Below are 26,166 nucleotides of genomic sequence, written 5' to 3'. Positions count from 1 at the left end.
CGAGAGCATCGGGACGGGGGGACCCGAAACGCACCCTCTGACGGAAGGAGCCGGTCGGGGCTCCCCGTGCCGAGCTCTCCCCGGGGTTTCCACCACGGGTGTTGTTCTAGCACCATTGTGGCCACGACCTGCTGCAAAACGAGGTCCCCACATCTCATTCCGAAGCGATTAAAAACGTCCCCCCCACCCCACCCCACCCCCCGAACTCCGACGGCTCCCCGTGGCTTCGGTGCGGGCGGGACGAGCGCGGCCGCCGGGGCGGGTAAAGGGAAAGATTTTGCTTGGAAACAGCCTCTCAGCAGCAAGGGGTAAAAGAGCTGTGCATAGATTTCGAGTTTTGTGTAGAAGTCTGAAGCGTGCGAATTTTGTAATGACTGAGAGTTGAGGTAGGTTAGACGTTTATGTAGTGTAAAAACGTGAGACTGCAGCAGTTCTCGCTCCCCCCCGACCCGCGGCGCCGGCAGCTCCCGCTCCCCCCGGAGCCAACGGACCGACCCCCCCCTTCCCTGCACCAAAAACACCTCCAAGGAAGCAGGACTTAGACAGGTTACACGGACCATCGCCTTCTCCCAACGCTCCTTCCCCTCCCGACGCTCCAGGCGAAGCTCCAAGGCACCCCCGCTGCGCCAGCCAGAGACAAACCCCCGGCGATGCCGACGGGGCCGGCACCCGAATCCGGCCCTGCATCCGCCGGGTCCCCTCTCCGCCCTCCCAACCACACGGCGGGTCCACCGCTGGAACGGGCGTCCCTAAAATCCGACTTGCCGTCGACTCTTACAATCCTGATATGCTATTGGGTATTTATAAGAAAAGCGGGAATAGCTCGTTGAGTTTCCTTGTCAAATATACGCGACTTTACAGATTACGGTTAAAAAAACGAACAAAAAAAAAAAAAAAATTCATTAATGATGAAGGACGGACAAAGCATGTTAAATATTCTGCCAGTATTTACAGTTCTCCCACGATAATCTTGTTTAAAACATACTGCTTCAAGTTGGGGGGGGGAAGTGGGAGGGAAGGGGAGAGGGAAGAAGGGGAGTTGTTTGCTTTTTTTCTTTTTTTTAAGTTTCGCTTTTTAAATCTAGGTGAAAGTGCTTTTAAAAAAATTCTTTCCCTATGTACAGGTTTTTAAAATCAGACCACGTAAATGTTCAGGCTGTTTTTTTTTTTTTTACCGAGATCCTGCCGATCCGTGTCCCGTGCGCGGGGGGAAGGAGGGTGACAGTAAACACGAGGTGGTTCCCGCACGGTGACGGCGTCGCCGCTGCCTCGCTGGCTCTTCCAAAAGGCACCTCAAAGTGCAAAAGCAACAACCCCGACGCCGGGATGCGATCGGGAATGCTCCCGGGGAGCTCTCCCGCCCCTCCATCCGGGCGCGGCTCCGGCGTCGGGCGGGAAGTCTCGACAGAGATTGTTCCAAAAGCACCACGCGGTTGTCGTCGTCGTCGTCGCTGGGTTGTTGGTTGGGTTGTTGGGGTTGGGTTTGTTTTTTATTTTTGCGGGAAGAACGGTGATCCGTAGGAAGGAGGGATGGCACCCGGGGAGAGTAAAGAGCACCGAGCCCCAGCGGCACCGGGGCCGCCGCGCCCGCTCGCCGGCACCGGCAGGGAAGGTGGACCCGGCGGGGTTTGCCCCAGCCAAGTCTTCGGGATTCGCTCTTCCCGGAGCCGATCGCGCGGAGAAAGTCCCCCGGAGACGGAAAGCACCAGACTTTAGCAACAGTGATGTACAGAGAGCAACACTCGCTATTCACAGTTTGGGGTTGGTTTGTGTTTTTTTTTTTTCCTGTTTTTTTTTCGTTTCTGTTTCTTTGTCTTGTCAGCTCCTTTGGAGATGCCGCCGCCGCTCGCCCCGGGGCTGTCGGCAAAGGAGCCACAAGTCCGAGCCCAAGCGCGGCCCCCCCCGGCAGCGGTGTTCCCAGCCCGGACGTGTCCTGAGGTCTCCAGCGCCGGGAAAGACGCCGGCTCGCTCCGTCCCAGTGGAGCCAATCCCGCCGGAGGAGGAGCCGAGCGAAGACGTGCCATCCCGGGACATCCCACTTGTCTGTGGGCTCCCGTCGCTGTAAGAAAGGGCTCCTCGAGCTGCAAAATAAGTATTTTTATGTCCTTTAGGAATAAAAATAATCGGTCTGTTCAGCGTGTCCGGCTGACGGTAAAGCACATGATCCCGACAGCCTCGGAGCTGCTGCAGGAGTCACCTCTTGCCCTTAAGCTGGTTTGGTGTTCAGGTTGGTTTGGATTTGTGTTCAGGGTGGGTTTTTTTCCACGTTGGCTTCTCTTTCGAAGATCGGCTTCGTCGTTGTCATCGGAGTAAAAAATAAAATAAAATCAAATCCGACAAATAGGCTTTTCCTTGAAGTGGAATTAAAAACCTCTCCTGGCGAAAGGACGCTAGGAAATTCATCTGAGGCTAGATTAAAAAACATGGAGATATAAATAGGAGATTACCTAAAATCATCAAACAGCATCGTTCCTCCTGGGTGTTTCTTTTATTTTACCCAGTTTTGCTTGGTTTGCCAACTCCTCGCCGGGCGCAGCTCTCTGACGGCGCGCGCCCGCGCCGGCTCCACACGTCGGGTTCGCTTCCTATGGGTTGGATGTTTTTTTTGTTTTTTTGTGGTGTGGTTGTTGTGTTTTGCTTCGCTTTTGTCTCTTTATTTTTTTTTTTTATTTTTTTCTTCTCCCCCACGCCCGAGGAGAAAGCACCACGAAGCAACGCCGGGCACCGGCGCTGCCGAGGGTTGAGGTAAGATGGGGCCGCGGCGGTCGCGCCCGTCTCAGATCCAGCGGCTGTAGGGGCCCGTCACCTTGGTGTAGGCGTAGGAGGACACAGTGATGGCGGAGTTGGTGGGGATGGCCACCGCCTGCCGCGTGGGGACCGAGTCCCTCCTCTCCTTGCTGGGCGCCTCGGTCGCCAACGCGCCGCCCCACTTGCGCTTCTTGGCGAAGGCTTTGGCGTCTGGCGGCAGACCCAGGCGCGCTGCCTCCTCCTGCCGGGCCCGCGCCCGCTCCGCCAGCTGCTTCATCTTGGCCTCCCACAGCGCCAGGCCGTGGTTGGGCTGGTTCAAGTTCTTGTGTTGGTAGAAGACGAGGGAGATGCGGGTGGGGTGGCAGCGGTTGGGTTTCTTCAGCGGGGTGGTGGCGTGGAGCTCGCGGCGGGCACACTCAATGAGGATGGAGCCGTGGGCGGGCGCCACGGCCACGCCGCCGATGTTCTCGTCCAGGAAGTTGTGCTCGCTGTCCGACCACTCCTCCTCCTCTTCCTCCTCCTCCTCCTCCTCCTCTTCCTCCTCCTCCTTCACCGCCTTCTCCGGTAGATCCTCCTCCAGGCCAAAGGGGTCCCATGGCTTGTCCTGGCGGGGCCCTGCCAACCCCTTCTCGCCCAACGCCGCCTCCCACGGCTTCTCCGGCAGCCCCGGGCTGGGTGCCGGCGTCCTGCGCTCCTCCACCTTCACAGAGCCCCACGGCTCCTCGGGAAGCTGGGCAGCCCCGGCAGAGCCGAGCCAAAGCCCAGCGAGCCCAGCAGGCTGGAGGTGCCTGTGCCGGCCAGCGCCGCCTCCCCGAGCTTGCAGGGGCTCCACGGCTTCGGCAGCAATCCTCCCGACCCGCGCGCCGGCGCTGCCGCCGGTTCTCCCGCCGCCAGGACGTTGGGCCACTGCTTCTCTGGTGGCGGCAGGCGCGCGGCGGCGTCGAAGGCGCTCAGCTTCTTCCGCCCGCCTGCGCCCGGCGCCAGCGCAGCCCACGAGCCCTCGGCCGTGTTAGTCCTTTCGGGGGAAGACACGCCCTGCGGCGCCTTGAAGGGGCTCCAGCGCTGCTCCGGCGCCGCGCCGTGTGTGGGGATGGCCGGCAGCGTCAGGCCGGCACCAGGCACGGCTGCTGCGCCAGGAAGGGGCTCGATGGTGGGTGGAGGGTCCGGAGGTTCCTGCTTGATGGGGCGGTTGCCGAAACAGTTCTGTGCAAAGGACGGTGCCTCCTCCGAGCCCGGGTTAGTCCTGTGCGCCCCGGCGGCCGCCGCTTTCTGCTGGCTGGCGTAGCGGTTGGCCCGCTCGTAGGTGCGCTGGTGGTGGTTCTTGCTCCGCACGCCGTGCGGGACGGGCTCGGGGAAGGTGGTGTTCCCGTAGGTGTGGTTGAGGTTCTCCTGCAGCACCGACACGTCGGGCTTCTTCTCGTAGCCGTTGCTCACCCAGCTGCTCCCGCCCCGCTGGGCGCCCCGTAGTTGAGGAACTGCGAGGGGAACACGTGGTTGCTGGAAAAGCCGTAATACCCGAAGGAGGGAAGCGCGAACTTGGAGTGAAACCCGTTCACGGAAGGCAGATTGGGCTGTGCATAGTAGGAATGGTAAGAGTAAACACTGTTCATGCTGTAGGGGTCGGAGGGCCGGCAGCTGCCCAGCACCGAGTAGCTCTCCACCACCGCGTTGCCGTTGTACTTGAAGGCGTTGTAATGGCTCTGGGGTTCCACCTTGATGGAAGGTTTCAGCGGTTGCGGGGGGATCCCGCTTTTCAAGGCCATACCTGCGGGACAGCACACACAGCCCCTGTGACCCGCCAGCCGTGGGAGCCACCGGAGGGGAGCGATGACCCTGAAACACTCGGCCAGGCTCGGGAATCCCACGGAGCACAGAGGTTGGCATGGGATTCACACCCGCGCTGTAGAGAGAGCTCCCACCGCTCCACGGCACAGGGAAAAACCCAGGTGACGTGGAAAAGCCATCCATGCCATCCGGATAGGTAGGACAACTGGGGACTGGGTGGCTCAGAAAGGAGCATCTCAAATTGCAGGGGAGAGCACCCCAAAAACCCCACCAGGCTCCTCCTCAACACACCAGCCCATCCAACCATATCCCAATCCCCCCACACACTTCCCAGTCAGCTTGGGGGTGGCAGGACCTCACCTGTGCCCCCGTTACCTGCGTTTGGCTGGAGCGTGGGGAGCTCCAGCGCCTCCTGCTTGATCTTCTCTGGCGTCATCAGCTTCTCCTTCTGCAACTTCTTCTTCTCCGCGGCGGCTTTCCTGGCCTCCAGCTGCCTCTGCCGGCAGGACTTGGCGGGCTCGGGCAGCTTGCGGACCTCGCGGGGGAAGGACGTGAGCACCTGGATGGCCCCGCTGCCCACCTTGGCGTTTTGGTTCTCCTCACTGCCGAACTCATCCGTACTGGACATCTTGTAGAGGGGCAGGACGTGCAGCTGCTCGTCCTCGGGGATTTTGCCCACCACACGATTGTCTTCCTTGGTCAGCGTGCAGACCTGGGGGGGAGGGGCAGGTGCTGTCAGCGGGGTGCTGAGGGGTGTGGTCTGTGCTGGACAGGCCAAACCTCCTCCTTATCCCTCAATCAGCATGAATCCACACCAGCCTGGCATCCCCTCTGCTCTGGTCCCCAGCTGGCATATGGAAACCTCCCGTGGGTTGGGCAAAAGCGAACACTGGTCCCCTGTTAGCACCTGAGTCTGGTTGGGGTGGCTTCAGCACCCACTGACCTGAGGTGTCATTTGAGGTGTCACACCTCAAGGACCTGGAGCCAGGCAGGGAGGACAGAATATGCTGAGCTGGAAGCAACCCATAAGGATCATGAAGTTCAATTCAGCCCTGCACAGGGCACCCCCAAAATCCCACTATGTGCCTGAGAGCATTGTCCAAACACTCCTTGAACTCCATCAGGCTTGGCACTGTGACCACTGCCCTGGGGTAGGACAACTGGGGACCCAGTGGCTCAGAAAGGAGCACCCCAAACTGGGGTGGGAGCACCCCAAACCTCCCCCCTGGGTGCCTGCTTACCACCGTGCAGCCGTTGTAGAGGTTGTGCTGGTCCTTGTGAGCGTGGGCACAGAAGTCCATACACGCCGTCACCCCCGAGAACGGCCTCCCCTCCTTCAGGCCCAGCCGGCAGTCGATCGCTACGTCCTCGTTGGTGACCTGGCGGAAGGAGGAGAGGGCTCTGGTTAGCCAAAATCTCCCAAACACCACCAGCTGGCACCCATTCCTGCTGCCAGGGGGACAAGGGGGGTCACAGTACCTGGTTTTGGTAGGCTTGTGGCGCCAGCCTCTTGTAAAGCGGGGCAACCTCGGTGGCCAAGTCCTGAAAGCTTCTCCGGAGCAGCTCTTCCTGTGGCAGGGAAAGCAGGAGGATGTCACCCAGGAGTTTTGGGATGGACTCAGGGACAGAGCTCATAGACACCACACAGCACCCAACCTTTCCCACTACATCCAGCACAAAGCACGTGGTTTAAATTCCTGGTGAGAATCTGGCTGTTCAACCTCCAACCTCTGCACCCGTCGTGCTTTCGCTCACTCAACCCATCAGCCCTTTGGCTTCTTCCTTGGAGCTTCTACAGGGACCCCATTTGTGCCTCATTTCTTTTCCTCACATCTCCCTAATCCATCCAAAATTCTGCAAGGAACCCTGTCTTCAGGCTTCACAGGGAATCCTACTTTCAGGCTGCAAAACCTGGAGCTGAAGGAGGCCCAAACCCACCCCACACCCCGTGCCATCCCGCTCCAGCCCCCTCACCCACCTCTTTGGGATTGTCTCCCACCAGCCTGAACTTGCGGGGCGTTTTGCTCCGGGCGTATTTGCAGCCGTTGAAGTACATGCTCCACGAGCAGCCGAAGGAGAAGGAAGCACCACAGGTGTTGGGGTCTTTGCCTTGGCAGGCACAGGTCCGGCTGGGAGGGAGGGACACCACGAGGAACATCAGCCACCAGCTGGGTGACAGCAGCTCTGGGAAGAGCAGACACCCCATACCCCATTCCCACCCCATCCTCTCCTGTCCTGTCCCATTTAATTAATCATCACCCATATAAATTAATTATAAATGGTGTGTTAATCTTAAACCACTCGTAGTATTTAGCAAAGTTGTTGTGAGTTGCTTTTGTGGGAACACAGCTTAGGAAAATTGGTGATACTGATAGTTCTGATAAACTAACTCTGATGTGTTTCAATCAGCTAAAGCCACAAATATGGATTGCTGAAGCTGGACATGTGGAATGCAGAATTTAAGCACCACAAGGACATTTTGCAGAGAGCAGAAGATAAAGAAGAGACTAACAAAGGCTCAGTATGTGTGTTGGAAAGTCCCTGCCAGAGGAGAAAGATACTAAAAGGAGTAAAAATATGGACTAATTAGCACAAAAAGTAAGAAATCAATAACCAAAAGAGAAAGCTAATTAATGAAAGAGAATGATGTAATTTAGAACCAATGAACATTCATTTCATTGTTTGCTAAAAATGTATAAACAGGTGAAAAAGTTCTGAATCGGTGCCTGTGTGGAGGCCAGAGGACAAGAGGAAATGGCCTCAAGTTGTGCCAGGGGAGGGTTTAGATTGAATTCCTTCACTGAGAGGGTGGTCATGCCTTGGAATGGGTTGCCCAGGGAGGTGGTGGAGTCCCTACCCCTGGAAGTATTCAGAAAACGTGTGGATGTGGCACTTAGAGACACTTGGTCAGTGCTGAACACGGCGGTGGTGCTGGTTGATGGTTGGACTTGATGATCTTGATGATCTTTTCCAACCTTAATGATCCTGAGATTCTGAAACCTCCTGGCCAAGAACAAAGCCCTGCCTTGCTCCCTAACACTGAAGTCCCAATGATCTGGGGGGGCTCTGGCAGCAGTGGCACTTACTCGTCGTTGAGGCCGCAGCGGCGGCTCGTGGGGTTGCCATACTTGGTGAGGGTGTCGGTGAGCTCCTGGTACAGGGTGTCCCCCAGGGTCCTGGGGATGCCCTCCCAGGCCAGGATGAGGATGATGATGACGGCGTTCTGGCAGTGGTGCCCGGCCCGGTGCCGCACCAGGCACAGCAGCTTCTCCTCCTGGTTGTGTCTGCGGATCACCTGCAAAACAGGGGGGTCGATTCAGCCAACAGCGCTCCAGAAACACCTCCTGGGATGGGGGAACTCAAAAGTGGGTCCTGGATTCTTTCTCTGGGGATATGAGGGTCCCACTGTTGTGTTCCCCTCCATGGGCTTTGGGGTGGGAATCCCCATAGAGCTTTCCTGGGGGCAGACACAGCTCTTGCCTCCTCCTTGCCAGCCATGGAGTGACCATCCCACCCTGCCCACTGCACACACTGCTGGAGGGGGATCTCCTCGTGCCCAGGAAGGGGGGCAGGAGCACTGGGGGGCTCCAAGGGGGGATGGGAGTGGGGCACAGGCACTCACCCACTTGGCGATGGGGCAGCCCCGGGAGCTCTTGCCCTCCTTCCCGGTGTAGATGACCTTCTCGATGCGGATGGCCTTGCCCTTCTCACCGTACCTGCCAGGAACAGCCATCAGCCCCATTCGCCCACCCCCACACTCAGGAGACCCCCCTCCCATCACCCTCATGGGCCCCTCAGAAGCCCCCATTCACAGGACCTCACTTGCCCTCAGGAGACCTCACTTACCCTGTCAGGACCCCACAGGACCCCACTCGCCCTTGCAGGACCCTGGTCACCCTCACAAGCCCCCACCTGCCCTTGTAGGGTCCCTCACAGACCCTCACAGGACCCCTTAGGAGCCCCAGTTTTCCCTCATGGGTTCCACTCACCCTCACAAGACCCCACTCATCCTCAGGAGCCCCTTCATGGGTCTCCATTCACCCCACAAGCCCATACTCACCCTCATGGGTCCCCACTCATTCTCCCTCACAGGGTCCCACTCATGACCTCAGCCCCCTCACACTCACGGGACCCCTCACTCTCTCAAGCCTCCACTCCCACTGACAGGTCCCCACAGACCCCCACTCTCCCTCACGGCCCCCTGCCCTCTCAGCCCCCCAGGGGTGGGATGGTTAAAGGTCCTCACCGCTCCTCCATGAGCTCCCTGATGGAGGCCACGGTGGGCCCCGAGCCCAGGTGGGTGTAATACGGCCCCTCGTCCTTCTCCACGATTTGCTCTGAAGACACAGGATGGGGGAGACAGAGATTTTGGGGTTTGCACCTCCACCAGCTGCTCCAAAGGATTCCAAACCCCCAAATTCCCTCCAACCAAGCACACCAAAACTCAAGGGTTCATTCTCCCCGTCAGAGCATCAGGGAAGGGGTTCATTAAGCAGCCTGGCAGCTCTTCATCATTTTCTGCTCTGGAAGATGCTCCCAGCATTAAAATGCCACTGGAAAACTTGGAAATGGGTGATCAAACCCATCCCTGTTGGCTCCCTTTGGGGACTGAAAAACCTCCCTGAGCAGCCACAGCCCTTCCAAGCACGCCAGCAGTGACCACAACTCCATCCTGGCTCAGGGGATTCACTCCAGCCACTCCAGCTCTGGATTTGGATTCCAAATTCGATTGGACTCCAATCTGAGATTGATTCCAACCCCCTTCCTCATCCCAGCCCCTGCTCATCACCTGGAGCACCCCTCTGGTCCCACTCACAGGGACCAGCCTGGCTGCAGGCTGCCAAAACCATCACGGGATGATCTGGGGGCTGGAAACTGTTGGTTTGGGGTTGTTCATGGGGTGATTCAAGTTGACTGTGCAAGGAAGGAGCTGCAGTGCCAGGAAGAGGTGGGAGGATGCTGGGACTGTGGAGAAGGATGCTGGGACTGTGGGAGAAGGATACTGGGGCTCTGGGAGAAAGATGCTGGGGTTTTGGGAGAGGGATACCTGGGCTACATGAGGATTCTGGGGCTACAGGAGAAGGATAATGGGGCTATGGGAGAATCATAGAATCAAAAATCAACCAGGTTGGAAAAGACCTCCGAGATCACCAAGTCCAACCCTTGATCCAACACCGCCGTGGTTACTGGACCATGGCAAGAAGGGTGACCAAAATACAGGAGAAGGATGCTGGGGCTGTGGGAGGACACTGGGGCTACAGCCCTGCAATCAGCACCTCCCTCACAACAACAGCCCCCTCAGGGCTTTCAGGGCAGGAAGGTGCCATGCGGGAAGTACTGGATGCTCCAGGCAGGCACAAGGGTGGATCCACCGGGATGCTCCGACACCTCCGGGTGGGACGCATCCGGCACCACAGCAGGGTCTGATCTGTGCTTCCACCCCTCTGCTCTCACCACCCTGATTTTCATTCCCATCATGTGCAGCTGGCTGGGAGCCAGGCCGAGGAGAAAGCCGGGCTCAGCTGGGATGCAGCTGTCCAGACAGGGATCAATACGGGACGCGAGGAGAAGGCTGATTTCATTCCAGCCTCCAACAGCACCCAATAAAGCACCGAGCCCCGCTCGTCCTGAACTGCTTCTCCCACAGCTTTTCCTTGGGAAAACAGAGAGGTGGCAGCAGGGGAATCCCCCCCTCTCCCAGCCCCTTAAACCATGCTGGAAAAGGAAAATCAACTCCAATCTTTTCCTGGAAAACTCCAAGATCGGTTGGAGCGGCTCCAGAAAAGCTTTTCCTTTGCTCCGTGACTTTTGGGCTGATTCCTGCTGCCATTTACAGGCAAATAAATAAATAATCATCAGGTTCACTAATAAAGTGCAGCTTGGTCTTGGCCCGAGGCCACCTCTCCCAGCAGTAGGGGGGTCGTTTTTCCAGCTGGATGCTCCAAATCCTCACCCTGCTCCTCCCAGCTCTGGTATAAACACTGGGGAGGGAAAAATCCAGCTCTCCGCACTTGGATGAAGGTGGACTGAAAGGACCAGGTGGGAATTCTCTAGGGCTTGCTGCAAAGCATTTCTCCAGGGATAAGCACACATGAAAAGTCAAAGTTTGGGTTACTCTGAGTACCCCAAACCAGCTAATTTGGCTGAAAATACCCTAAAGAACCAGGGTTTTAGGTGGATTTTGGTACTGGGACAACCATGGACTCGTGGGATTCAACTGAGTGGCTGAAATAAAACACAAGAGCCCTTTGGTTTTGCTGCTCATCCAACCCCCTCCAGCACAGCCTGTGGTGTCGGTGCCACCCCCGTGGTGACACGGTGGATGCTCAGCATTTCCAATGAAAATAACAGGCAAGAACAGAAAGCAGCAGCAGCTCCACAGCACCAGGGTTTCACCACCTGAGTGCTGCATCTCAAGTGCTGTGCCCAGCTCTGGGCCCTCGGTTTGGGGAGGATGTTGAGGGGCTGCAGCGTGTCCAGAGAAGGGCAACGAGGCTGGGGAAGGGGCTGGAGCACAAGTGCTGGGAGGAGCAGCTGAGGGAGCTGGGGGGGCTCAGCCTGGACAGGAGGAGGCTCAGGGGGGACCTTCTCACTCTCTGCAACTCCCTGACAGGAGGGGGAGCCGGCAGGGGGGGTCGGGCTCTGCTCCCAGGAACCAGCAGCAGGACAAGAGGGCACAGCCTTGAGCTGCCCCAGGGTAGGTTTAGGTTGGACATTGGGAAGAAGTTCTTCCCAGAGAGAGTGATCAGAAACTGGAAGGGGCTGCCCAGGGAGGGGGTGGAGTCCCCGTCCCTGGAGGGGTTTGAGCAGAGCCTGGATGTGGCATCAGTGCCATGGGCTGGGTGACAAGGTGGGGTTGGGTCACAGGTTGGCCTCGATGATCCCAGAGGTCTTTTCCAACCTAACTGACTCTGTGATTCTGTGATTCCCCCCAAAAATCAAGTGCTTTACTGGTGCCATGGCATCATTCTGTTCTATATCCAGGGCAATCCTGGAAAAATAAACTCCTGGAAATGCCACCCTGGTAACCCCTTGGCACAGCCGCTCACTCACCAACGCAGTCACAGGTGGGGAATTCTGCTTGTGCCCTCTTGGCTGGGGTGTCCAGGAGGCTTTTGGTCGGCGTGTCCAGGTACTTCAGCGGAGACTCCAAAAAGCCGCTCAGGGTGGGTGTCAGCGGCACCTCGTCCTTGGTGGGCGTCCTGTCAGCGTCATCCGCGTCCGGGTTTTGGCTTTCCTCGGAGTAAAAACACGTGGTGGACACCACGGTGATAGCACCAGAAGATTCGATTTTGATCTGTTTGGGGGAGCGGGCGGCGAAGGGGGGCTCTGTCAGCAGAGCCTTCCCCGGAGACAACGCGCAGCTCTTGAGGCCGGGTTGGGGAGCGCCGCTCGGGGCCGGGGCGGCGGCGGCGCTTTGGGGGGACCCTTGCGGGGCTGGTGCTGGTCCCCCTGGCTCCTCGGCAGCCCCGGGGGCGAGCGGGGCGGGCGTCTCTGGGGGCGGCAGGTTGAAGTTCTCCCCGAATTCGGCTTCAAATTGTCGGATGAGCTCTTCCAACTTGTCATCCACCATGATGGGAGCCGAGGTGGCCGGCGCGGGGGCAGCCGGCGCTTCCTCCGAGCCCGCCGGCGCCGAGTGAATTTGGGGGCCCCCCCCGGGGGCACCCCTTTCCTGAGAGTCGGGAGCCGGGGGGACGCCGCCGGGGGGGTTGGGTGGCGGGGGGCATGCGGCGGGCTGGGGTAGTGCAAGAGGCTGGTGCGGGAAGGCCGATGGCGGCGGCGGCGGGTCCGTTTGCATCTCCTCGGCGGGGGGTTCGGCGGGGGTTCGGCGGGCGCCCGAAACCCCTCCAGGCTGATCTGCCAGAGGGGTGGGAAGAGCGGCTGCGAGTCCTTCTGCTTCGCCTTCTTGATCTGCACTTGCTTGCGGAGAGGTTTGGCCGGGGGAGGCTTCTCGGGCGGCATTTTCTTCTTCTTCTCTTTGGGCTGCTTTTCGAAGGGTTTGGGGGGCGCGGCCGGGGTGCCGGGGGCCCACCATCCTCCCGGCCGGTCCGGGGGAGCTGCCGCCGCCAGGCTTTGCTCGAGGAAGAGGCTGCGCTTGTGGTGGAGATGCTGCTGCAGGACCAGCTGCGTCTTCTTGTGCAGGTCAGGCTCCGGTGGCACCGGTGGCACCGGGGGGCCACCCGGTGCCTCCTTGCTGGCCGCTCGCTCGGGGGGCTCTGTTTTGGGGGCCGTCACTTTGCCGGGGGTCGCTTCGGGTCTCTTGAAAGCCGCCTTGATGTAGTCATCGGCGTTGCCCAGCAGCTGCTCCAGCTCTGCCATGGGGTCTCCAGCCCCCGCCGCCCCCTCGGCCTCCAGCCCCCACGGTGCTGAGAAGTTGCCCCGGGGAGGTGCCGCGCCGAAAAATGGCTCAGGTGCCGCCCCCGGCTCGGGAGGGTAGCGGGGCTCGTCCCCTCGCTGCCACGCGGCCCCCGGCGGGGCGAGGGGCCCGGGCCGAAGGGAGTGGCGGGGGCGGCGGGGGTGGCGGCGGCGGGGCTGCCCATCGCCCGCGGGCTGGGGCAGGGCGGCCGAGAGCTGAGTGAGGGCCTCGATGGCGATGGCGGTCTGCAGGCTGATGTTCTTCTCCTTGGCGATGGTCAGCGCGCTCTGGGAAAAGGGGAGGCCGTCGGGCGGGCACGGTTCGGCGGCCTCAGGCACCGGCTGGGGGTCGATAGCACCTTCCTGTGGGGTGGGAGGGGGGATGGCAGCGGCGCGGGGCCGCGGGGATGCCAGTTCTTCACCCAGAGCCGTCTTGATCTTCTGCTCCAGCCATTCCAGGTAGTCGGGGCACTCGGGGCCGTCGCAGTTGCAGTTGGGGGGCTTCACGCCGTGCTTGGCCAGCGCCAGGGCGGCCTTGAGGGCGTGCAGGTCCTCGCCCCTGGGCACGCCGTCCGCCGCGCCCAGCCCGCCCCGGCTCATCTCCGAGTCGAACTTCTCATACAGCAGTGACGGCGAGCCCGGTGGCGGGAGCCGGTAGGACGAGACGGCTTCGGCCACCGCCGAGAAGGCCACCAGGTTCCGGACGTCTTCCAGGTGGGCTTTGCCGGCGGTGGGTGGTTGGCCCGGTGACCACCCGCTGGGCTCCATCAGCACGGTGCCCCCCGGCTCCGGCCGGCCCCCATTCACCAGGCTGAGCCCGCTGCCCTCATTCAGCCGCCTTTCTTCCACATAATTAATTGGCCCTTCTTCCATTTGGCTTCTGCTGGGTCCATCAACCGCGTCACCCGCCGAACCTGTCTGCGAGGAGGGACAGAGGAGAGACGTGAATTCCCCCTCCGTGACCCACGTGCCATCACCCCCCAGCCTATTTTCTCTCTCTTTTTCCTTCAGTCTCCTGTTCCCCATCTCTTTTTCGGACCCGGGGGATGAAGAGGCAGATGAGCCACGTGAAAAACTAATCGCTGGGGGCAAAGCCACGCGGGGTTTGCCCGGCTGAGTAAGGACCAGCTCGGCTCGGAAGGCGCCCGCTTAACACCCACGTCCCCACCCCGCCACCCACTTTCGAAATTGCTCACGGGGCTGTTCGGGATTTCCATCGCCATCCTGGCTCCGGTGACACAGTTTGCACTGGTGAAGGAAGCGGCACGGGGAGGGAGAGGGGGGTTTTTTTGGCCCCGTGCCCTGTGCAAACATCCTGGCTGGGAGCAGCCGGCCTTTGCCGGGGGCTGCGGCACGGCAGGAAGCTGCCAGAGTTGGCTACGCCAGTGCCAGGGGCTGCTTTCACCTCGAATAACCCGGTGTCTGTATCAACACGGCCGGCCAGGGTCCCCCAGCAGCGCCGGCAGCACCGGCAGCACCGGCCACGTGCCACGGACAGACCAAACCCAGCCATCCACGCCGGGCACCCAGGGAGCACACCCTGGTTAAGACCTTCCCAGGGGTTCTGCCAGGGATGGGGGGTGTTTCTGTGCCCTGTGACTCCTTCCCTGCTCGGCAGAGGGGATTTCGGTGCTCCAGCAGCCGGGCGTGCCAGGCGCTGGCAGCGCGTGGAGAGCCCTTTGCCGATAACCAGGGGGAGCTTCCGGCAGGCTAAAAATACACCCCGGTCCGCTGGAAAAACCATGCCAAAGCAAGCAAGGGCTGTGGGCAGAGCTTCCTGCCGCTGGATGGGGCCAGCACCGGCTCGTGGGAAGGAGCCGCGGTTCAGATTCGGAGAGGAGACCCTGAGTTACAAGTCACAGCTCCGAGTTACAAGTTAGAGCTCCGAGTTACAAGAGTTACAACTCACAGCTCGGAGTAAGGGCTGGTGTCCAAGCCAGTTGTCCCCGTGGGGCTGTTGGTGTCGGGGCCGTGTTTAACCCCTCAACCACCGGCCCCACCGCGTCCTTCGCCTTCCCCTTCGTGGCGAGACTGTGAGTAGAGTCACGCGCAGATCCCACACCTGAGATAAGCACGCTGCTGACTCCGGCAAAACCCCAGCAAAAACCTTGGAGGAGCCACTCCCAGCACGATTCTATCCCCAAAAACCCCTCCTCCCCACGGATCAAGGGTGAAAACCCCCGGGGGGGGCGCAGCACAAACCACGGCGGCCCCGCTCTGGCACGGGGCTCACCCAGGTGCTGCCGTGGGTTTGGAGGGGCCGCGCTGCCCTCGCAGCATCCCCGGGAGCCGCGGGCGATGGGACCGGTCCGGCAGGTCTGGGGAGAAAGTGCTTCACCCCCGACCGAGCACCCGGGCAGGGTGGGGACATCACAACACGCCTCCGCTCTACTCTGCAAAGCACGGCAGAAACAACCTCGCCCGTCCTTCCTACGCCGTCATCTTCCTCCTCCTCCCGCCCAGCCAAAGGGGATTTTCCCAAGCGGCGCATTGGAAATTAACACCACGAGTCCTCTCCGAGAGCGCGGGGGGGGACGTGCCGGGGCCCCCAAGTGTCACAGCGCTGACGCCACCCCGGGGAAAAGATGACAAACCTGTTTGGCTCAGGGTGGGAGCGGCCGCCGGTCCCCCCCGAGGGTCTTCCCGGGGGGAAGAACCTGCTGGGGAAGGGCAGGGGAAGCCCCCAAAAAACAGCCGCGGGGCCAGGGAGGCGCCCTGGGCTGCTCCATCCCATAAACCAGGTTATGGATCCGGGCTGGGGATGCAGGAAAATAGTTCACCGTGTGAATCCAAGGCAGGACTGAGCATTCCCAGATGCTCCTAAAGGGTTAATCCGAAAGCCACAACCATCCACAAATCAGTGGAGGAAAAAAAAACACCATATATATAGATATATAAATATATAAAACGTAATTATTTTTTCATGGTTCTCTCATCCAGCTCCTTTTGTTCCCGGCCCCGTGGGTTGGGAGATGGAAAGACCTCGCGGCTTCCCCCCGAAAATCGATCCCCATCCCCATGCACTCCACAGAAATCCCCCCCATCACTGCCATGGGCACCTATTTGACCCCTTTTCCCTGGAAAAAGTGCTGCCTGCCCAAACCTCCTCCCATTCAGCCCGGGAAAGGCTAAAAGCTGGGGAGGGGGCTGGGGGGAATAAATTAAAATAAAGATAAAACCAAGCACTTTAGTTTGGATTAATTCAGCTGCACGACCCCTTCTATAAAAAGGGGGGAAATCCCCTTGAGGACGAAAACACTTATTTTTTTTATTTCAACCTATTTTTCCCTTTTTTTTTTTTTTTTCCATTTTCCCCCGCTTTAAATGCCTCAAACAGAGGGAAGGAAGGGAAGGAAAAAGGAAAAAAAAAAAAAAAAAACCCAACCACACAAGCAGAGCCCGGCTTGGAGGGTTTCCAGCCTGGGCTGCGCTCCCTGGGAATAGTCGGGAGCCGCGTGTAGGGGAGGCGGCGGGGGCGCGGGGCCGGTGCGGGGCCGGCGCTGCCCGGGCGGCACTTCACTTACGTGTGCGGGGCGGGAGGCGACGGCGCTGCGGGCCCGGCCGGGGAGCAAAGAGGGCCCGCAGCGGGTTTGTTGGAGCCGCAGCCGCCCCGGCCCTCCCCGCCCCCTGCCAAGGCAGCTGGAGGAGCCATTAGTGCCGGCGCGGCGCGCACGTAGGGATGGATGGAGGGATGCGGGGATGCGGCCATGGAGGGAGCGAGGGACGGACCGATGGACGGGCGGTGCGGGGCCCGCCTGCACCCGGCCCCCGGAACAGCCCCACGGGGGTGCGGGGGCACCCCGAGCCCAGAGTCGGCGGGGAGGGACCAACACGGCTCCAGCTGCTACAGCTGGGAATGGTGGCCCTATAGATCCCTCTGCCCTATAGAACCCACTACCCTACAGATCCCTCTGCCCTATAGAACCCACTGCCCTATAGATCCCTCTGCCCCATAGATCCCTCTGCCTTATAGAACCCACTGCCCTATAGAACCTGATGCCCTATAGAACCCACTACCCTATAGATCCCTCTGCCCTATAGAACCCACTGCCCTATAGAACCTGATGCCCTATAGATCCCTCTGCCCCATAGATCCCTCTGCCCTATAGATCCCACTGCCCTATAGATCCCACTGCCCTATAGATCCCTCTGCCCTATAGAACCCACTGCCCTACAGATCCCTCTGCCCTATAGATCCCTCTGCCCTATAGATCCTGCTACCCTACAGATTCCACTGCCCTACAGAACCCACTGCTCCACTGCCCCATAGATCCTGCTCCCCTATAGATCCCACTGCCCTATGGATCCTGCAGCCCTATGGATCCCACTGCCCTGTACATGCCATTGCCCTACAGGTCCTGCTCCCCTATAGATCCTGCAGCCCCACAGATCCCACTCCTCTACAGATCTGACTGTCATATAGATCCCACTGCCTATAGATCCAGTGACCCAGATATCCAGCAATCTGTATATTCAGCAGTCTTATATATCCAGTAACTATATATATATATCCAGCAACCCTATACACCAAAAACCTGTATATCCAGCAACCTTATATATCCAGCAGCCCTATATAATCAGCAATCTTGTACATCCAGCAACCTGCATATCCAGTAATCCTCTACATCCAGCCACAAATAATATTCATCAGTTTATATATTCAGCACCTTATATGCTCCACAATCCCATATATCCAGCAGACCTATAATCCAGCAACCCTAAGCACTCAGTAGCCCTAAATATCCAAGTTCTATACACCAAATCATGGGACCTATACATCCAACAACCCTATATGGCCAGCAGTCAATATATCCAGCAACTCTACACATACAGCAACCCCATCCATCCAGCAGCCCTATACATCCAGGATTCCTATATAATCACCAGTCTTATACACCAAGCAACCTGCACATCCAGTGACCCGATATATCCAGCAACTCCTTTCATCCAGCAACACATATATCCCACAGCCCCATATATCCAGCACCCCTAAACACTCAGCAACCCTGAATTCCTGAGTCCTATATATCCAGCAACCTATACAACCCACAGGCCTATATGGCCAGGAACCTGAACATCTCCCAGTTCTCTATATCCAAATCTCAAAGCAGCCTCAAATCCCGACCCAAAAACCACAGGATGAGCTGATCCCACAGGGATATCCATCCATCCATCCATCCATCCATCCATCCATCCATCCATCCATCCATCCATCCATCCATCTATCCATCCATCCTTCCAACAGCCCAAGTTGTTCCAAACCCTCTTTCCCCTCCTTATTTTTCCTTTTCCTCCCTCTTTTTCAAACTCTTCCTTTCCACCTCCCTTTCTGGGCTGTATGAAACCCAAACTAAACCCCACACAGAGTCGGGCTTAAACCCTTCACCCTCCCAAAACACGAATTCCCTCCACCAGGACCGTGAAAATTCCCCAAATTAATATGTTGGAGATTTACTAAACCCCTTGTCCAGAGCTGCAGAGGACGGATGAACTCAGCGCACACCAAGCGGCTCGGAAAACGCCGCCGGAAAAAAAAACCGCTGGATTTGATTTCATGTGCGGAATTCGGGAGCCGAGGGAAGGCGGGTGGGAATGCCAAGGTGTTCCTGGTGGCATTGGAGGGGTCACAGGGCACCGTGTGCCGGGGCTGCAGCGAGGGCACGGCCGGGAGCTCCTGAGGTCAGCAGGAGCCACTGCCAGTGCCGGCACGGGCGGCCAAGAGCTCCCTTGGCTGCCGGCCCCGCTCCGGTGGAGCCCGGCCAGCCCCGGCATCCCACTGCGGTTTCCCTCCTCTGGCAACAACCCCGGGGGATCCTCCGCCCGGATGGTGGGATGGGGGGCACCGTGGGGGAATCCCGGAGAATCCCAGAGAATCCCAGAGCATCCCGAGGCCCTACAACAACCACCACCCACCCAGCTGGTGCCACCGGAGGGATTTGACGGGAAGGGAACGCTGCCGGAATCACGCGCACGCTCCGTGCCGGGATCGACGCTCCTGGGGGGAACCGCCTCAAAATCACCAGACACCCAAGACACGGGAAACCCCTTCCCAACCCCGAACCACTGCCACAGCCTCCCAGTGCCGGTGGGAGGAGAGCAGAGAGGAGCTGAATGACCTAAATCCACGCTCAACGCCCGTGAAAACGGAAAACCAAGGAAAAGTGGGAAGCCCGAGCGTGGAGCGGGAGCGGTGATGCCCCCGGTTCCCCCCTGGCTGCCCCCGGCCGGGTACCCACCCGCGGTGCCGCTGCCTCCCGCCGCCGCGGGCAGCCACCGCTGCCTCTCCCGCCTTGTTTTCCAAGCTGTTTCCATGGCCCCGGCTGACCCCAGCGCTGGGGCTGAGCCGCTCGCTCCTGTCCTCATTTAGCCCGGAGAAAAGCCGGAATAGTGGTGATGCCGAGGGAGCTGAGCTGATTTACGCTGCGGGGAGCCCGGCTCTGCTTTGCTCCAGCCCCAGGAGCACATTCGGGGAGCCCCGTGGCCGTGATCCCTCTCTGGGTGGTGCTGGAGCAACTATTCCCACCCCCTTTTCCTTCTCACTGAGCCGGTTGAACGTGATTCAGTCCCACTCCCAGCTCCTGCACGTTCTGAGGGATGTGGGGGGTCTTTTTTCCAGGTGGAAAAAGATTTATTCCCACCTCCATCTTCCTTGTTTCCTCTAGGAAAAGTGTTTCCCCTTTTGGAAGGGATGCTTGGGAGCAGGATGCTTGGGGTTGGAATGGATGCTCAGGGTGGGAATGCTCACAGTGGGGATGCCTGGGGTTGGGATGATTGGAGTGGGAATGCTTGGGATGAGGAATGCTCAGCAAGGGGAATTTGGGGCAGGAATGCTCGGTAAGGGAAGGCTTGGGGTTGGAATGTTTGGGGCAGGGATGCTTGGGGTTGGGAATACTCAGAGAGGGGATGTTTGGGGCAGGAATGCTTGGGGTTGGAATGTTTGGAGCGGGACGCTCGGAGTGGGCACGTTCAGGTGAAGATGTCTGGGGTCAGGACACTTGGAGCAGGGATGCCTGGAGCAGGGAAGCTCCCACCAGAGCAGTTTTTGGGAAGCAGAACGCCTCAGCCAAGCCACGGCGTGTGTTCCCACCGCGGCGCGGAGCCGAGCCGGGAGCCGCCAGTTGGCGCGGGCAGGGGGAAAGGCTGGGAAGGCTTGGCACGGCTCGGAGCCGCGTCAGGCTGCCGGCTCCGGGCGGACAGGGAGGGAGCCGAGCTCTTGAAAGGGAAAAGGAGGAGGAAAAAAAAAAAAACAAAAAAACCCCACGGCGCTATTTTTGTTCCTTGGAGCGGTTTTTTCCTCAAACACAGCTGGAGCCTCTCGTGCCGGCGCTCCCGGATTGGCACCGGGGCCGGCGCGGCACGGCCAGATCGCTGTGCCTGCTCTGTCCGTGGGGAAGGGGAAGGAGGAAGGGGAAAAGAAAGGGGAAAGAGAAGAAAGGGAAGAGGAAGATAGGGAGGAAGGGGAAGAGGAAGAAGAGGAAGGGGGAAGAGGAAGAGCAGTGGAAGGGGAAGGAGATTAGGGTGAAGAGGAAGGAGATGAAGGTGAAGAAGGGGAAGGTAAAGGGAAGGGGAAGATGGAAATGGAGATGGAGAAGAAGGGGATGGAAAGAAATGGGGAGAGAAGGGAAGAAGGGAGAAAGGGCAAGAAGGAAGAGGAGAAATGGGATGGGGAAGGAGGAGAAGGGGAAGAAGATGAAGATGGGGATGGGGAGGAAGGGAAACAAGGGGAAGAATGGGAAGGGGATAGGGAGGAAAGGGGCAGGGACAGGGAGGAAGGGGTCAGGAAGGAAGAGGGGAGGGGAAGGAAGGGGCCTCTCCTCGCCTCCCACCCAGCAGCATTTCCCGTCCCACTCCAGCCACCCCTGCAGGGCTGGGCCTGATTTCCCAGCCCCAATGCCAGCATTCCATGTGGGACCAGGTTGTCCATTCCCAGCACTCTCCACAGCCCCCAGTGGGACATTCCCACCATGCCGACTGCTCTGCACTGCAAACCAGGTTCACACTCCTGTGCTGACCAAACACACCCCAATTTTCAAGCCTTTGCCCCCCGGGTTGAGCAGTGGGAAGGGTACCCTACACCCTCCTGGTCCTCCACATCAAGGACGTGCCACCCAGCACCCAAGGGTGCTCAGCTTCCCTCCAGGTCATCCTCGTCCCATCATACCTGGGGGATGCTGCGGTGCCCCCCCTTCCCCGGGACGTGGGGATCCTCACGCCGACACCGCGGTGCCACTCACCCGACCTTCGGCACAGCAGGAGGAGGAGGAGGAGGAGGAGAACCGCGTGTGCCGCCGCCCTCCCACCCGGCAAGCACGGGCAAGTCGGCGGCGCGACGGCCGGCGGGCAGGAGCCGGAAGATGAGTGGGAGCCAGGCCCTGCCCCATCTGGGAGCAGGGAAAACGCCGCCTCTGCCAAACCCCGAGCTGGTTTCACCACCATGACCCGTTCCCTGCAGGGGAAAGCACCTCGTGGCAGGTGGGAGACGCAACCCCTCCGGATGAAATCCCTCTTTGCCGAGCCAGAGGAAGGCGTGCGGGGTGGAAAACACCGGCTCGGCACCAGCAACTCTGCAGTGCGCTGGATCAGAAAAAGCCCTTTTTATACCCAAAACTTTCAAGCTCTCCCGCTATCCCGCTGCCTCCCCGGGGGTTGGAGCCGCTGAGTCAGCACCGGCACTGCTGAGTCATCGCAGCCACCTCAGCCCCAACGCCAACCGGCTCCGCGATGAGCTCAGCGTGGGGGCTTCGGCATCGCCACGCTCACCACCGCTGCTGGGAGGCTTTTGCCAGCACCTCTGCCAACGGTTTTCGGATCTCACCAGCCTCTCCCTGCTAAAATCTCACCCGTGCCCAAAACCACAGCAATTGGCATCGCCTTGAATCCAAGGAAACCCGACCGACAAAGGGTGAGGGAGCCAGGGAAGCCGGTGGCGTTTACACTCTCCCACCCTCCCACCGGTGCTGGGGTCCTCTCCGAAAACACCTCATCCAGGACCACCCACCACCCATCTCCTCCCAGAAGAGGAACGGGGAACGATGAAAGATGAGAAAAACAAAGTGTGACTGTGCCTTTTCTTTCCCCCCCTCGCTCGGGTCATCGGCACCGCAGGGAAAGCGCCGCCGCCTCCGGCTTCCCCAGCCCGGTGACGGGGCTGGTGACTCACGGCAAGGAGGGGGGGAAGCAGCGCGTGCACGGGGCCCTCGTGTTTGTAAACCTAAAAAAAGCCATGTGCAGGCAGGCAGCGTGGTCTGCAGGGCAGGGAGCCTCTTCTGGAGGGCAGGGAACGTGCTCTGGAGGGCAGGGAATGTGGTCTGGCGGATCAGGAGAGCGCTCTGGAGGGCAGGCAGCGGGATGCCGGTGTGCTCTGGGGAGAAGGCAGTGTGCTCCCAGTATGCTCCCAGTGTGCTCCAGAGGGCAGGCAGTGTGTTCTCATTGTGCTCCAGAGGGCAGGCAGTGTGACCCAGACAACAGCAGTGTGCTCCCAGTCTGGTCCACAGGGCAGGCAGTGTGATCCCAGTGTGCTCCCAGGTGTGCTCCAGAGGGCAGGCAGTGTTTTCCAGAGGGCAGGCAGCGTGCTACCAGTATGCTCCAGAGGATAGGCACCATTCTCCCAGTCTGGTCCAGAGGGCAGGCAGTGTATTCCCAGTTTGCTTCAGAGGGCGGGCAGTGTGATCCCAGTGTGCTTCCAGTGCAATCCAGACACCAGGCAGTGTGCTCCCAGTGTGCTCCATAGGACGAGTAGTGCGATCCCAGTGTGCTCCATAGGACGAGCAGTACGATCCCAGTGCACTCCCAGTGTGCTAGGACAAGCACTGCAATCCCAGTGTGCTCCCAGTGTGATCCAGAGGACAAGCAGTGCAATCCCAGTGTGCTCCCAGTGTGCCCTGGAGGGCAGGCAATGTGATGCCACTGTGATCCCAGTGTGATCCAGAGGACAAGCAGCATGATCCCAGCGTGATCCAGCACCAACCACCCCAACCAGGCAGGCTCACGGAGGCGCCCGGAGGAGCCGGCACCGCTACGAGAGCTGGTGCTGCGCTGGCGCTAATTAAGTGCCAGGGCTTTAATTGCAGCAGCGTTAATTGGCGCGGATTTAAGCGGGAGGGCTTTAACTGCAGCAGCTCCAACAAAACGGTCTGAAGTGCAGAGGCTTTGACTGCAACACCACCAGGCTCTGAGAGGCTCAGAGGGTCTTCAGAGCCCCTCGCCCTGCCGCTCCTCCTCCCCGTTCTGGACCCCAGCGCCTCCCGCTGCAGCTCCCAGGGTGCTGCTCCATCCTTTCCATGTTTTTCCAGGCTGAGAATCGGGGCTGTGATGAGCAGGGCAGTGCCACCAGCCCTGTGGTGACAAACCCCTCCATCCATCACACCCATCACACCCATCCCAGACCTGCAGTGACACCTGCAGCAATCACAACTTGCTCTGACCCATTTGGGGGTTTTTTATGGCATTTTCAGGGCTTGGGGTGGCTCTGAGGGTTTTTTTTCCCCTCATTTGGCTGCGCTGGGAACTGCAGGCTGTGGAGCTCGTGGTCCCCAGCTCCCCCCTTCGACAGCAAAATCTCATTTAATCAAAAGATGCGGCGACTGGATGTGCAGAAGCACTTGGCTCTCTCGCTTTTTTTTTTTTCCCCTTCAGAACTGCCATTTTAGCTGTAGCAAACAAACACACGGCATTGTCCCCACGACACGGTTCCCTCTGGCAACCCTTCCTGCAAACCCTGGGGATTTTGGCCCTGGGACACAGGAGCAAATTGGCACTGGCAGTGGTGTGGTGGGCAGATGTGGAGCGGGGACGGGGCTGAGAGCAGCTGTTTCACCTCCAGCCTCTTCCCGTTTCATTTCATCTCCCCTTGGATGCTGGCCCAGGGAGCGGGGGGAGGAATAAAAACAGCTCTTTCATCCTCAAAAACGGTCTGGCACCCTCTTGCACGGAGCTCCAGGAACGGGATTAACGCGCTGGCACAGCAGGGGACGGGGGGGTCTCACAGTGGGGCTGGGTTTGGGGGGCATCCCGGCCTCATCCCAATCCAGGGGGGACAGCCAGGGGATGACAGCACTGTCATTCCATTGGGAAGGCTCTCTGCCTCTCCAGAGTGAGGGACACAGAGGGAGCAGGGAATGGGGGCAGGGAAAGCTGGCACATGGAGGCAGGGGACCGAGGACCCAACGTCCAGGGACAAGGAAAAGGGACCCTGCACATGCAAGGAGGAGACTGGAAACCTTAATGGCATGGGAATGGGGACTGGGAATCCTGCACATGCATGGAGGGGCCTGGGGACCCCAATGGCACGGGCATGGGGACCCCAATGGCATGGGAATGGGGACAAGGGACCCTGCACATGCATGGAGGGAAATGGGGATCCCAGTGGCATGGGAATGGGGACAACGGATCTGCACGTGCAGGCAGAGGATTTGGGACCCCGAAGGCATGGGATTGGGGACCCCAGTGGAATGGGAACTGGGAAAAGGACCCTGCCCATGCGTGGAGGACTGGGGATCCCATGGGAATGGGGAGAGAGGACCCCTGAACATGCAGGGAAAATACTGGGGATTCCAATGGCACAGAAATGGGGACAAGGCACCTCTGAACATGCAGGGAGGAAACAGGGACACCGAGGCTGCAGAAACAAGGAGCAGGGACCCCAGTGTGCACAGGTGGAGGACAAGGGACACAGCTGCCATGGGAATGGAGACACTGGGATAAGCAGGGGTCCAAGGACCCTGGTGCAGTGGGGAGGGGGACCGGGAAACTCCGGCACATGGGAACGCCAATGCCATGGGAACAGGGACACCCACAGGGACACCCACAGGGCACACAGGGACTGAGGGCCCCGGTGCCACAGGGATGGCACCACACACAGGGAGGGACCCTGATGACAAGGGAGTGGGGACTGGGAACCCTGGCACGTGCAGGAAGGAGTCCAAATATCCCGATGGACAGGGACCAGGGACCCCAACACATGCACAGTGCCAGAGGGAGGGGAACCGGTCACCCTGGTACACGTGGGCTGGGGACCCTGGTGCCATGGGGACAAGGATTAGGGACTTCAGCACATGCAGAAAAGGGATTGAGCATCCTGATGTCATGGGAACAGATGGGGATTTCAGCACATGCAGACAGGAGACTGGGACCCCCAATGGCATGGGGACAAGGATTAGGGACCTCAGCACATGCAGATAGGGGACCAGGGACAGCTCACTCTCAGCATGCCAGCAGTGCCAGGGACACCCCAGGAAAGGCTTTTTGGGACACAGACCTGTAGCACAACCACAAATCCCAGAGCCACCACGCCACCACTTCGCCATCCCCATTCCCAGTGGGGCCAGCAAAACCGCACCAGGAAAGGCCAAAATCTTGGGGAGGGGGGCACACATTTTGCCTTCTCCCAGACCCCATCACCTCCTCCTCAGAGCCACCTCCCCCCTCGATTACCTGCCACGAAGAGTCCATGCCGGCGATCCCGAGAAACGAACCTCGAAAAACAAACCTAACGAGGTGCCAAAGGCCGCGAGCGGGGCTCGTTTATGGGGCCCCCATAACAACCTGACCCCAGAGGACTCTGCTCCCGGCCCTTCCCAGAATGATGCAACCTCGGCGACGCTCAGCGCACCCCGGCACCCACCAGCCCATCAGCCACCAGCCACCAACCACCCCGGCAGCTGCCGTGGGGCTCTAGGATTCCTCTCTTTCCCCCAAAGCGCCGGAGGCAGCTCCGGCGTTGGCGGGTGCCAGAGATGTTTCAGCATCCCTGGATCCCCGCGGAACACGTGGTGCCGGAGCCCGCTCCTCACCGCCAACTCCAAACTTCGGCCACGCGTTCTGGCGACGCGTGACCTCGGCGATGTCCCCTCGGTGGTGGCGGTGGTGGTGGCGGTGTCCCCGTCTGCCACCAAACCACCGCTGGCGGCACCGGGACGAGCCGAGGCGCAGGCTCGGCGGGTGAATGAGACCCTGCCGAGGAGGACAAGCCGGTTTTTCTGCCCACCTCCATCCCCGGCGTGACGGAAAGCGGGGGGTGCCCTGGCCGGACCCCGAGTCCTCGTCACGGCGAGGGATGTGACAGCTGCCACCAGCACGGTGACGTCAGCGTGACGTCACGCCGCGGGGAGCCTCATCGCCCTTGTTTTCGCATCATCACCTCTGAGCTCAGCACATTTCGGCGACTGGGCGGCATCGGTTAATAAATAACAATAATTAGTAAAGGCCACAAGCATGTGGGGTAATGCAAATGGGAGGGGGGGGGCACCTTAGGGCTTGTCCCCCTCCCGTCTCCATCCG

The 26,166-nt window shown here is 59.6% G+C and overlaps 1 protein-coding gene across 1 annotated transcript; it reads right to left on the bottom strand.

The window, feature by feature from the left end:
• Window positions 1-511: 511 nt before the first annotated feature.
• Window positions 512-25,659, bottom strand: TET3 (tet methylcytosine dioxygenase 3). The gene is given in 13 exon segments (XM_050325721.1): window positions 512-3,471; window positions 3,474-4,202; window positions 4,205-4,513; window positions 4,909-5,245; window positions 5,775-5,912; window positions 6,013-6,102; window positions 6,512-6,662; window positions 7,620-7,828; window positions 8,156-8,249; window positions 8,780-8,870; window positions 11,587-12,354; window positions 12,357-13,806; window positions 25,321-25,659. Coding segments are annotated over 13 exon segments (5,079 nt in total). The 5' UTR covers window positions 25,339-25,659; the 3' UTR covers window positions 512-2,776.
• Between the last annotated feature and the right edge of the window lie 507 nt (window positions 25,660-26,166).

This window comes from Myiozetetes cayanensis, unplaced genomic scaffold, assembly GCF_022539395.1.
Source record: "Myiozetetes cayanensis isolate MyiCay16 unplaced genomic scaffold, myiCay2020 scf30, whole genome shotgun sequence".
NCBI lineage: Eukaryota > Metazoa > Chordata > Aves > Passeriformes > Tyrannidae > Myiozetetes > Myiozetetes cayanensis.
Note: the sequence above shows the minus strand (reverse complement) of the source record. Positions and strands in the feature narration are given on the sequence as shown.